General features: G+C 44.4%; 1 protein-coding gene across 10 annotated transcripts in view; it reads left to right on the top strand.

Moving 5' to 3' along the window:
• The window catches only part of CASTOR2 (cytosolic arginine sensor for mTORC1 subunit 2), a 204,269-nt gene extending 201,181 nt beyond the window's left edge, over positions 1 to 3,088 (top strand). For all 10 annotated transcript variants that reach the window (XM_039508281.1, XM_039508276.1, XM_039508283.1 and 7 more), the window contains one exon: positions 2,436 to 3,088. In XM_039508281.1, the coding sequence (XP_039364215.1) occupies positions 2,436 to 2,501 (66 nt within the window). In that variant the 3' untranslated portion in view covers positions 2,502 to 3,088. The remainder of the gene's footprint in view (positions 1 to 2,435) is intronic.
• Positions 3,089 to 13,816: the final 10,728 nt, after the last annotated feature.

Here is a 13,816-nt window from a genome sequence, read left to right as displayed (position 1 = left end):
ATGATTGGCATAGCTTCAGTGGACGTCTTCATTTTTAAGCCAAGAGATAAACCAAATGCATGTCCTCAAAGCCCCCTGGCCAAAACTGGGGCTGGCTCTGTCGTCTTGTGATTCTGCCTTGCACAGAAAACCGCCTGATGTGAATTTTACTTGCAACAAATCTTGGGGAATTCATTGTTCATTTTTGCCTCTGACAATTAGCCTATTTGCATTTTCATAACGATGAAGCACTTTCTTGAAGGAGGTGTAAAGGAAAACATCCCACTACAGATCTTGCCTGTGACCCACCTAGGGTTAAACTAAGGGCATGTCTACACTGCAGTTGCTGCTGTTGTTGCAGCTTGGGTATGTCTATGTAAGGCAATTGCCCCCGTGACTGCAGTGCAGACATACCCCGAATCGGTGGGATTGGGCAAGAAAATCTACAGGGTGGCGTTTTCAAAGGTGCCAAGGGAGTTGGGCACTCCGCTCCCATTGGTTTCCGTGCATTTCATGAAATGCAGATCTCTCGCCCTGCTGATATTTGAGCACTGATCATAAACTAACCTGAAACAGTAGAATCAACACTTTGGCTGTATCTTAAGTTAACCATGGTGGCACAGAAACTCATCTTATTTCTGTGCAAGGGTAATGGGACCCTTCCATAACAGGATGAACACTTTGCTTCCAGATCAAAGTTATAAACATTGGGGTAGAGGTAGCAAAGCATCCAGTGTCAACAGGAGAAATACACACCTTCACAACAAACAAAATAGCGCCGCGCCCTTCCAAGACTAGACAACGCATCCGAGCATGAAGAGGAGGGAAGAGGTTTTGAGTTAGGATTTAAAATGACAAGTGCTCTTTAAAAAAAAAAAAAAAGGGGGGGGGAAACCCTGATGGAAGGGAAGGGAGTTGGGAGAACAGCATTAAATGTCAGAGTGCAAATTTTAAACCAAGGACATGGATGGAAAGCTGAGAGCATGAAAATGGTGCAAAGCTGCATGGTTCTGGGCTGATTTAAAGAGGATTTTGGAAGAGCAGCATAGACAACATTGCAGAAATCGAGGTGTCCTTTTGTTGTAACCAAAGGAAGAAACTCACCTCACCATCAGTAGGGGAGTAGCATTTCCTTGAAAGGATATAGGGGAAAGCCAGGAAGTTCAAAAGACTATAGCAGGTTTCTCATCCTGCCCCACTCCCCCCTCCTTTTACCCACTAATTTCATTGCAACCTAATTCCAGTCCCACTCTCCCCAGCGCTAAACAAGCAGTGCAAGGCCCACTCTGGCCATTACCCTCCAGTTCTAGACAGGATATTTAATATTTCACTAGTTCCCCTCCTAAAAAAAATACTGCGAAGGCCTCAAAGGTGCATGTACTGCTCACCAAAGCACCCACCTGGTCCCATACGTTACCCTCATTTTCTCTTCCCTCTAGTGTTTGCCGCCATCTCTCATTTTCTCATGTTCGCTTAGGGCCCGATCCTGTAAGATACCCTGTGCAACTTCACCGGGCTCCCCATAGGTTTAAGGATCCGTCAGCACCGGCCTGGGCCTTTAGAGCGCAAACGCTTTGAGACATGGACATTGCCTCTTTCCATGCCTCTCTGTGGTGAGAGATGAGCAATAAAAACTCTGTTAAGGCCCTCGGAAATGTACCCACATTTATGTGTCCCTGCCCTTTCCAGCTCTTCTGTGAAAGTGGTATCGTTAGCCGCCTGAAGTGAGGCATAGACCATGATGTTGCTGGTGGGACTGCAGCCCCCTTTGGCCAGACATGGTGTAGGAACATTGACAGAGTTGTCAGCTGCATTCCCCTTAGGGGGTCATCACTTTTCTCTTTTCTTTCTCGCCCCCATTCCTCTGCGCTGGCCGGTGCTATCAGCATCTGCTCCTCCATCTGGCAGTGCCAAGAAGCATGTGGTGAGAAGGAGAGTTGTCTGCAGCTGCCAGTGGAGTCACTGCTGATTGCCCAGAGGAAGTGCTTTTAAAAAACAGAGCGGCCAACGTGATCTTCTGCTTGCCAGTTGACTCTGTCACTGCTGGGAAAGACTCAGGAGGGGATGTGGGGGCAACCAACCTGGAACCTAAGAAAAACCGAGTTCCTTCTTTTCCTGGGACTTCCTCAGCCCCAGTACAATGTGCAACGCCACTATTTACTGCCTAGTCATTTGTAGGCAGTATTGAGAGCCAGCTATCCCAAGCTATCCAGCTGTAACACATAGGACAAAGCAGTTTGCTACTAAGACCACTAAAAACCAGACTAAGAACGTAAGATGGAAACATCTGTTTTGTATTAACTGTGGAGCTCAAGTATCCTGCCCAAGGTAAATACGATGTTCCCCATGGTTCACATTAGCTTTGTGTGCTGCCTCCTTTAACTAGCCTCTCTCTCCACAGTTGCCCTTCAGTGGCTTTTACTGGAAACATTCCCTCTCTCTTTGGTTTTCCACAGGTACCCGAAGAAAATATAAATGGCGTAATCAACGCACTCCAAGTCAGTCAAGCTGAAAAGCATTAGACATCGTCTGAGCTGGTTGCAGATGCTTTTTTATTATTATTCCTTTTCTCACAGTATTTCTTGAAAAATCTGACTCCAGAGAGAGAGATTGAGGTGCCATGAAAAGAGACTGTGAACTGATGAGCAAAAGTCGCTCCAACAAGCTTTTTTTCTTTCTTTCTTTCTTTCTTTCTTAAAAGTGGGAGGGCGGGGAGTTGTTATGATGGTTTCCTGACATTAGACTCCAAAGCAAAATGCTTTCTTGCTTTTTTTGGTGTGAAAGGAATTGCAGGTAGAGATGTAGCCTCTCACTGAAATGCAGAGGTATAGACAGGTTGCATACACAGCAGCTTTAGGGAGAGCTTCAAAGCAACACCTGAGGGGGAAGAGCTGTTTGTTTTTTAGCAGAAAGCATGAAAAGCATAAAGGAAAGAAATGTGGAATTAAAAGGAAAACAAAATGTTGAACTGTATTGATCTTTCTACTAGCATCAGACTATATAAAAATGGTAACAATCCCTTATGAGCTATGTTCAGATTGGATACTGTTTTCCTTCACAATTCAATGTTGTGAGAGGGTGGGAAATAACTATTTTTTTTCTTCTGCAATTCAGAATTGGCTGCACAGAGAACATTGCAGCATGGTTCTTTATTAAGGGCTGTCTTCTGCCGATCTGTACTTCAGGGGCCTGTGTGAGCCATTGGAGTTATGTATATTAGCTCCATTTTCCATAGTCCCCTAACATCCTCTTGCTACAACGTTGTGCCCAGGCATCCTTCCAAGCTCAAGAAAGTTTGCCATTCTCTGATGTCCGTTATCTCATGCCATCCCTTCCCTTTTCCCCGATCCCTAAACTCTTTAACATGTAGGGATTGAGGATGGTTGTCATGAGGCCCAATTGCTTAACCAGCCTCGTAGATGCAGGTGATGTACGCTCAAATCCACCCCCTTCCATTCCTACTGAGCCACTCTCGCTCCCTGATGCTTTCCGCCAGTCTCTATTCACAAGGGTAAGGAAGCATCTGAAAGTCCTGAGCTCATGGAGGCAGCACTGGTTTTATCAGTATAGCTCAGGGCTGTTGCCTTTCTACACCCACTCACGGCCTTCTACAGCCAAGGCTCTTGGTGAATGTGTTGTCAGCCAGCAAAACAGTTGGCCAAGAGCTCTGTGCTTTTGTCCTAAGCAGGGGATGTTAATACCCAGGCCCTTGGGGTCCTAGTTATTTCACCTGCTTCATAATTTCTTTGGTGAAACATGGTTCTGGCTTGGTTTGGTTTGGCTGCAGAGCTAGGTTCCAACCCAGTGGGAGTCTTTTCATTGACTTAGTGGCTTTGAAGCAGGCCCTCAGGGCTTTGTATTTAGAAAAGGCACCGAGTTCTACAGGAATGTGCTGAAACATTGAGCTGGTTCCTTATCCCAGTGTTACCAGCTCTTTTGGAGGAAAGTGATGTTGGTCTTTAATAGAGAGCCCTACTGCCTGCAGTCCCGCCGGGAGCTGCTTACATTTTGACAGCCCCTTGCAAAAGAAGCGATGAGCCCGTGGGAATGAAACTCAGTAGCCCAACATTTTACCTGGTGCCATGCATCTTCTTCAGCCCATTTCAGAACTGACCCACGGTCAGGACGGGGGTAAAGCCGAGGGTGAGCGTAGAGCAGGGAGGGCAAGCATTGCACAGGAGTCTGCAGTGAATGCACCTGAAATGCCGTATGTCTGCAACAGCCCACTCTCTAGTGAGACTCAAGATCTGTGAGGAGAAAGGCCACATTCAGAGATCTTGTTTTATCGGTGGGAACCTGAATTTCCCTTGCATCTTTTAACCTGTTTTACCTCTCCCCCCACACTTTTTTTTTTTTGAATTAGGAAATTGCGGATTCTGTAGCTTTAGTGAGGATTTACAATCCCAATGTAACTTGAGAGAGAACCACCTACACAGACCTGCATCTTGCAGATTTTCTCCAGGCATATGACACACACACACACACACACATATTCATATTCATGTGTGTGTGTGTGTATGTTTATGGTACAGACGTAGATACACACATGTTGCTTACTGTGTCATTCAGATTACACAAGGTTTGGGGAGGACTAGGCATTAAGAGCTTGATGTTCGGTTTATCAGAATGCTCGCTCTAGACCTGATGTTGCAGGGCCCACAAAGTTAATGGAGGATCCTTTGGGGATTTTTTAATCAATCTGTTAAACAGTTAATGGAACTAGAGCATCTTTAGGCGATAACATGGATCTCTTTCCTTTTTAGACCCTAATTCAGTCCACCATCCCTATTTCGTTAAGCGCTTCACTTTAAACACCTACTTATATTCCATTGACTTAAGCACATGTTCAGGGTTAAGCAGGTACTTAAGTGCTTCAGTGAACTGGGGCCTAAAAAGAACATTGTGGTTTCCCTTTAGGCAGCTTTTCAACCGCCCCATGGAGAACTATAGTAACTCTAGCCTTTGGGGGTTAGTGCTAATTACAGTTACGACACCCTGTGTCTCTGGATATTTGCTCGAAAAGCTGCTTTCCTCATGCTCTTTTGCAGCATATATACAGACATGGTCTCAAGTTGTGTAGTGTGATTTTTTTTTTTAAATATCCCAGCTACTGAAGGACTAAAATAGGTATACAAAACTGTTCTATGCCTAAAGAGCCCTTATGTCAAACCACAAGTCCCAACTGAAGCCTGACTGAGCTGTTGGAAGGTTACGGGGGTTTGTTTAGTTGCTTTTCACAGTACAGATGCTGTAGGGTTTTCATCCATTGGGACAGTGGATGTGTCCCTTTGTGGGACTATGGTTTTATTTAGCGATGCACAGGCTCCTCGAATGAGATCCAAACGGCCATGTGCTACTTGTCATACAAGGTTTTTGAGCAGTAGAGCTGCAGACTTTTTTTCCAGTATTGTGGGGCTAGAAAATGTTGCTCATCAAGGGTATTAGCTATTGGAAAACTATTATTAATTAGTTTACACACTGGAGAGCAATTACATTTGTTACCCTCTCCGTGTGATATTGCTGCTTCCTAAGGACGAAGATGTTTATATGAAGGGATTACTTGAAATGAGCAGCAAGTTTACTGAGCCTTAACAGAAAGAGAAAAATAATGATCTTGTTATAATTGTTATTTACACTGTACACTCAGGCTATTCTAGATGACAATATTTTTTCCCGAAGGAGAGGGCCTTAAGTTTATGATGTTTACGGATGTCTCTGGTGTGCTTTAAAACTCTCTTCACAAGGCAGGTCAATATGCTGTCGTAAAAACGTTAGCCTGGAAAAGCGACGTGGTGTGGTATGACATTGAGTGAAGTATCTCTAAAATTGCCATAGGATTAGCTGTTTTTTCCCCTCTCTTTTTGTCTTCATATCCCCAGAAAACCTCGATTGTTTTGGACAACTGTCTGGATAATTTGACGTGATAGCTAAGGAGCCTTTGAAGAGCCAGTGCAATAGGCAAGTTGCACCCTGATGATGAGAACTAAGCTGTAATTTCCAGCTTGGGGAATCAGACCTGTGCTAACTCTGATCAAGTTAATATGCTAAAATTAGCCATGTAGCCAAGGTGGTGCAAGTGGCAGGATGGGCTTGCCACCAGAGTATGTATCTAGAATTTCAGCCGGGATCTTACTCAAGGCAGCTAGCCTGTCCGTTGCTTCTGCAGCTTCACTGCTCTTTGTAGCATGCTAGCTTGACTAGCGCTGAAGTGGGCGTGTCTAGCCAAGCTGGACACAACACCTCCAGCACCAGTATAGACATACCCTAAGAAACTACTAAAACAACCAGGTTTGGTGCCAGGATGGCGCCTTGAACACCCTAGAACTAGTTCAAGATGTGAATGGGATCTTCATGGCTTCAGCATATCTACCTAATTGGCTTGACCCAGGACCTCAGACCCAAATTTGGGGAGAGTTCAGACTGGGATCCTGCTCTGGCCCATCTCTAGCTGGTACAAGGGCTGTGCGTTGCTTGTATGTTACGGCAGCTATTAACTCTGCAGGCTACGCTTGCTGGGTGGGGTGGTAACAAGAGGGGGATCCCCTGAACCAACATGTCAGAGCTTTGTTTAAAAAAACCCCAAAGCGTTCAGAAAACCCTTTCTTTTAGCACCTGAGGAAATCCAAGTGGATGTACCTTCCTCTCAGTGCTGACCCAAGCTACACCGCATACTGCAGTGCTGTGCGCTTTGGAGCCCTGCTGCAAAACCCTTTTCCCTCCTGCACTGCACAACGCTCCTGCAAGAGGCAGAGCAAGGAAATTCAACACACTCTGAACGTGCTCAGGATGAGTGGAGTCGCAGCAGTGGGGTAAGGAAAAGAATCCTTTCCTGGGTGTGAGCTAGATTGCCACATCCATTTGGCCCTGCTGCCGCCCCTGCAGTCTTTAGCACCTGATTTTGTGCAAAAAATATGTATTTTTAAGGGTTGGGTTTTTTTTTTAAAAAAAAGCCTTGTAACAGTTGTGTCTCTGTGTAAGGATTGGTGGAATTGCACTATTCCTTTAACATTACATATATGAGGGAAGAGTGGGCGAAAAGCGTGTAAGAGTGATTCTGGATTCCTTCCAGCGTTCTGCATAAATAAAACCATGGCTCTGCCTTTAACCCGCCAGGTCTGAACCTAACTGTGTGAGGCTCTCTCTAACCCTTTTGCTGTGGAGTTTTATTCAGCTGTGGTTGCTGATCCAGTTGGGTTTTTGAAGCTAACATTAACTGCATGGAATCCTCTTCATTTCCTCCTCTCCTGCTCCCATGTTGGTTCCGTTGCACAAAAATTCAACCACCACCAGAATGTTTATGCGCATCTGTTTCTAAAAGGAGACGGGGAGAAGCAGTTCTCAGTCTCCTTCCTTATTTCTCGGAGGCCTTTGTTTTCTTAGCTACACACATCAGAGATTTATACTTCTATGTAGCAATGACTAATTTTTGTCATTTTTCTATTGGATTTCAGCTGCAGATTCCTTTTTGCTGTGCAAGTGTGTGAGTGCATGTGTGTACGGTCATATAAATGTAGTGTGTTTACAGAGAAATACTAGTATGTATCTATTGTACACATGTATAAATACCTGTGTTTTCTGTTTTATGGATATATACTATACATAGCAGATATTCTTGAACAATATAGGTTAATATATACTGTGTGCATGTGTGTATATTCTAGATACACACTTAGCATGTGTATATGTAATAAGTACTGTATACACATATATTCACCATATATTTTTAATTCAAGTATATAGGCAATATGAATATTTAGATATGCTGTCTGAATTTCTCAAACATTTTTTTAAAAAGAGAAGCAGCTAATGAAGCAGTGGCTTTTTTCACTTGTTGGCAGTAGGCAGAGACCTTTAAAAATATCCAGGGCAAAGTATCCGCAGGCTGATCTTGGTTTTGTCAGTTACAAAAACACTTCTTTCCTTTTCAGTTTGCTGCCTTGGGTGGGAAGCTTTCTAGAAAAGATTGTGTGGTTTGTTTTAATTGCTGCATTGAATTGCTTTAACAAGTAAAACGTGAAAGTTGTGTTTCAAAGTGCCTGTTCAAACCCCAGAGTCCACGTGGCGTAGAACAGGGCGTCCACCCAATTGTGTGAAGAAGTGCAGGACTGGGGTCTTGATTTTATTTTATCTTTTCGAGTTCATAAACAATTTTTGTTTAAAGCAACCAAGCAGCTTTCTAACTTCAGCCTGTAGGAGGAGCACAGTCTGGAAAGCTGTGAATGAAAACTTGTGAAAACCTGCTGCCTTTTGAGCCTGTGTTGACTAAAAAGTCAGTCAGTTCAGTGTGAAATTCTCACAGCACTCTCTGTGCTAGCGCACATGTGTTTCTTTGCTGGTGCTTGGGGTTTTCTAACTAGATTTTATCATAAAGGGTTTTAGCTTTTTTAGAAATAGGCAGTTTGGGGGAGATCTGGCTGCTGCTGACTTAATGGCATAACAAGTTGCTGTTAATACAGGTGTTGCTATTTATTAGAACCTTAGTGTTCATTGCCCTGATTGAAGGTTTAAATCAATGCATAATTTTATAACAGGTTGAAGTAGGAGGAGGGTTTTTTAAAAATAAGAATGAAAAATCTTGATGTGGTATTTGAGAGTTTGTTGTTCTTGCATCTCATCATCAGAATCTCTTGGCTCCATGGAGTGGTGTTTGTAAGAACCCAGACGGGAAAGGTACTTTACCAAAAACATCAACCAGTTTTATTTCCTTGCTTCTGTAAGCAGATCCTGACTAAACCACTTTGAGCTACCAACATTTGTCTGCCCCATAAGTGCATAATTGGACGTCCTTTTGGAGGTTTGGATGTCTGTCTTTTTGCATCCTTTAAGAAACAGGTTTGGCTTTTGAATAATTCTGGATTGTTGGTGTCTAACTCAAGATTGTTATGGGATTATCTCCTCTTTTCCTTCCTGTGGGGAGGTTTAGTTCAAGTCTCCTATTTTGTATGGGACTTTGAGGTTTTGGAATCTGTGGTAGGTCTTGTTAGAATTAGGATCATCTTAATGGAAATGTGGTTTCAAGAGAGTGATTCTCAGGCAGCTATTTCCAATGTATCTAATTTTATTTTCCCTCCTAGTTTAGTCTGACTGTTCCCAGGGGCAGCCAGAGAATGTTGTTGAACAGAGATGAACTGGGCCTTCTCCCTAACAAAGAACGTGCTGATGTCAGACCCTGCCGAGGGGATGCAAGTGAAGTCTAGCAGTAATTTACTCTTTAGGACCTGCCATACAAAACACACCGGGCTCTTCGAGGCATGTTGTAGAAGAGAAGTGTTACTGGAAGTGAGGCTCCCTGGAGCCAGTGAAACCGTCCTGGAGTCATTAATCAGGTTCAGTTTATCTAGAATCTTAGATTTTATTTTCTTGGCTCTTCAAGGAACATAAGGGTGTCAAGTAGGGCACCCTAAGCACGCTGTCTCTGCAGCATGCTTTTGCTAGATAGTAACTTGGAGAGTCACCCCGAACCTGGGGTCAGATTCTGATACCATAAAACAGTCACGTTATCGTTACTCCACAAATCCTATTAATAATTGAGTAGTCCCATTGAAGCCAAGGAAACTATTTGTGGAGTAAAGCGCTAATCAGCGTGAGTGATCAGCATCTGGCCCTGAAAAATGTACCATTTTTGTCGTCTTAAATCTTCCATAATACATGGGCATTTTTTGCTCCTGCAGATGTAGATGACATCTGGTGTTAATTGATAGAGCACCATTGACTTCAGTGTAGACCTGGCAACTTGCACCAGGTTGGGGTCCTGACCTGGGATCTTCCTAGTCCTTTTGGAATCCTCACGTCAATGTCAGTAGTTTCACACGCAGGTCCTGGCCCCACACTCTCCCCAAGATAAATCAGAAGTGAATGCAGCTGCCAGTGTAAACCCATTGCCGGTGAGATCAGAACTGGGCCCTTGACTCAATAACCAGAATGAAAGCATGTACTGGATGGTTTTAGGTCAGGCAGTATGTGGAGGGGGGACCCCCTGTGGGTGATAAATGGTGTCAAGGATTTGTTTCTGACTCTACAAGGCAGGTGACGGATCTGGGCATCAGGGTTTTGCTTCTGTCTGTGCAGGGCAGGTGAGGGCTCCTGGCATCAGGATGTGAGGCATTGTTGAGGAGCAAACATGGAAGATTGGTCCCTGTTGCGAGTGAGGGTGTCTCAGAGTTTGCAACAAGGAGAGGTGAGGTGAGATGCAAAACCGAACAACACACAAGAAATAATTTTGGTTTTTATTAATCTTGCGAAAAGAACAAATACGTCTTTGCTTTAGTCACGAATCGAAGCTGAATTGCATTTTTTTAAGACAACTCCCCCCCCCCCCCCCAGCCCAGTGGAGACCCCAGTCAGAATCAGGTTGTTTTGTCTCTCAGAGCCAGCCTTGAGGAGAGAGAATTAGCCCACCCGAAAGTGGAAATATTCAGTAAATCGTTCCAATGCTGCAACCTCTTTCCCAGGAAAAGCCTCAGAGCATCTCTGAGGTAAGATCTGGGTCACAAACTCTGGTGCCTACGCAGAGGCAGGATCAGGGCCTCAGTTAATAGCATTACCTCAGTAGTCTTCTGACCAAAGTAGAGTGGGGGGTTGGCACACTAGTTTAGGCCATGGGACTTGAGGGGGAGGAGAGAGAGCTCCCTCAGATTGATTTGTTTTCTATCTGGTTGCCCCCACTCTCTATCTGGGGTATTTTTTTTGAGGGACAACCCCATCCCTCCTGCCTGTGCATTGTATCTTTCTGACAAGCAGAACCTTAAAAACAGAGTGAAGAAGGCAGAGATGTGGCAAGTAACATCTCATGCCCTGTAGGCCATGGTTTCAAGAGCGCCTCATTCAACAGCTTAGCAATGTTATGGGAATGATGGAAAATGTATGTGGGGGAGGTTGGTTGCCCTGCTAGCCGTTGGAGTGACTGCGGGGGAAATCATAGACCAGCCGAGTCCAAACGTCAGCAGCTGGCTCACAAGCAAAAATGTCTCCTAGAAGAATTCATTGATGGACAAGAAGCCATTTTCTGGGGGAGCTATTTTTTTTTATTCTTAACGGTAAGCAGCTTAAGGCATCTCACTTAGCTGTTATAGTGCAGTCTATAAATGTTGGAATGGATTAAACTTTTATTACCCACCAGATAGTAAAATCTAGTACTTCTTTTGCCAAATACAATTGTGTGTGTGTGTGTGTGTGTGTGTGTCTATGCACGCATATGTACTGGCTGAGATTGATGGATGCCCACTTCCCATCTCTCCATTTACATTTGCCTCTATAATGTGTCCATTATACAGACACATTATATTAATAGAAATCGAGCATACAGATCCCTTAGACAGCTTTGCATGTAAACGTATATGCACATGCATATGTGTGGTAGATTCTTTCAATCCTGTATTCCTGTGGACTGCTGCTAAACTAAAAATCTAGTATTTTTAAATGATCTCTGCTTTACTCTTTCCCATGCACCTTCCCCCCGCCCCCCAATCTAATCTTCGCTTGGTGCAGCTTAGTTTAAACCAATAAACGTGTGCAGTATGTATGCTAATAGCCTTAAATGGGCCCCACTAGACTGTATGCCAATAGAACTGGCCATTTCCCTGTATCCAGAAAGATGATGACGGGCTCTGTTCCCATGCCGCTGAAGTCCACGGGAATTTTGCCATTGAGTATGATGGCTCCCTAAGCTAGAACTGAGTTGCTGCTTGCCGGTAGTGACTGGAGAACCAAGCTGAAACCACAGAGAGGAGAGTTGGGAGCTGACGAGAGGGTTGGGGCCAAAAGGAGGCAGCAGTGGCTTTGCCAGCAACAGGAGAGAATTGTATGAGAGGAGCCAGAAAACACTTAGCAAAGGCAGGAGGAAGGGAGCATTCTTTTGCTCTTCTCTTTGTACATGAAAAAATAACTCTTTTACTTTAACAAGCATCAAAACCAAAGCCCATAGACTCTGTAGAGATTACATTGGCCAGGCATGGCCATAAATCTCATAGCAAATGCTCAAGCCAAGATGCAGTGAAACTGGCTCATCTCACCCCCCACCCTCTACTTAGAGATGCAATTCACCCCATGCACAGGGTCATCTCAAGGCTACATAGCACTTCTGATCCACTTTAAGTGACACACAGGAGATGGACTGGCCCTGGACAAAGGGGCGAATGTCACCCTCAGTTTGTACTGTATAAGAGGCTAGTTTTCACATGGGCTTTGGTGGCTGTAGCAGGTTGGTTTTGTTCCGTCTCTCTGGTTTTGGTCTGAGTTTGTCTTTGGTCCACTTGATACATTTTTTATCTGCCCTGAGCTCTGGGGGTAAAATGAAGCTATGGCTGAGTTTTGTACAGCTGCAAGCAGGCTGCCACTGCTTACATAGTAATACCTCAGACACAACAGTTACGATAATATCTGCTGAAGGAGTATGAATGGTTGCAAATGCTCAGGACCAGGGGCATAGCCATGGTTGTGCATAAGCATTTCTAGCTAGAACTCACCCATCTTCTTTCACTGGCTACTCAAAACCCCCATCATATGCCACTAGGGCAATATCACAAAAATGGCTTCATTCGTATTTTTGTTTCCAGTTGCTGCATTTTATTGATCAGTGAAAGGCAATGTTTATGCAATAGGGTTTTTTAAGCCTTCCGGTGGGATATTGTGGGTTTGATACCAGCCTTCATCATTTACAATAATAGCTGCTTAATAATAATAATTCTTATCAGTTATTTTCTAATCTGAAAATGAACTAATACCAAGTTCCTAGTTCTCTTAGGCTTCAAGGGGGATGCCACTATGCTAAAAAGAGAAACACCTCTGCCATTTCCCCCAGTCTGATTTTTATAGAGAGAGAACTGTTCTGAACACCAATGTTCTTTAAGCAAAGCATGTGTGTTAGCCTATTTGCATGCTTAAAACTACGCACATGCTTAAGAGTGGATGCTGGATTGCAGGGAAATGCGGGGTGGGCTTTGAATTGAGTGCATCACATGTGACTATGTACCTCCTTTAAAATTAACCCGGTCTCGAAACCTCATACACGTTATTTTCACATGAGCTTGAACATGAGAGAGGCTATTTCCCTCTCTTGGCCCAAGCTTTTAGGGGCATTTAACTGCTAGAAAACTCTTAATTCAGGCACTGGTTTGACAGTGGACTTGTAGCTTTGTTTCTCCTCTGTGCTTCTCAGCCTGTTGTTGCAGCCACGTCAGTGCTGGGCCAGGCTAGCTGGAATATGTTGAACTGCCAAAACAATGGTGTGGAAATTCATCCCAGCTGTGAACAGTTGGGGGGACTCTCTCAGCGGGTCCCCCTGGCCTGTATACTTGGGGGGGTGCACGTGTTGGAAGTCAGCTGTCAAAAGGCTGAAGTTGGTGTAATTACACTGGAATGTGGCCTGGTATCTTCAGTTTTTTTCATTTCCCGTGATGCAGTACAGGGGAGCCAAAGAGGGGCAACTTGTGGAGACCACGCTTCCCAAAATACAGGGGTTCTGGTTTTAATCCCAAAGCAGAAGGTCACAGACCAAGCTGGGTCTGATCATCTCCACAGGCTGCAGTGACTCCGTTAAAGATTAGGGTCAGATGTTGTCTTCTCCTTTTTAGGCAGAGTAGGCTGATGCACTTGGCAAATTGTCAGTATAGCCCTTGCGTAGGCAAAGCTTGGGGCATCAATTATCTACCACCTTAGGCTATACACCCCTGACAACAGTGAGACTCAAAACATAGTATTAAATGCAAGATTTGGTGACAGGACCGTTCCCCTTTGCAGTCGCCGCAAGATCCCTCTGTTTAAGAGCTGATATCTTTCGACCTGCAATATCTAAAACAGTGTTGCCAAGCTCTCCTGATCCTGGGTGGGTTCATAAAGC

This window comes from Mauremys reevesii, linkage group 20 (assembly GCF_016161935.1).
Source record: "Mauremys reevesii isolate NIE-2019 linkage group 20, ASM1616193v1, whole genome shotgun sequence".
Taxonomy (NCBI): Eukaryota; Metazoa; Chordata; order Testudines; family Geoemydidae; genus Mauremys; species Mauremys reevesii.
The sequence above is the reverse complement of the archived record's forward strand: the minus strand, read 5'-3'. Positions and strand labels throughout refer to the sequence as shown.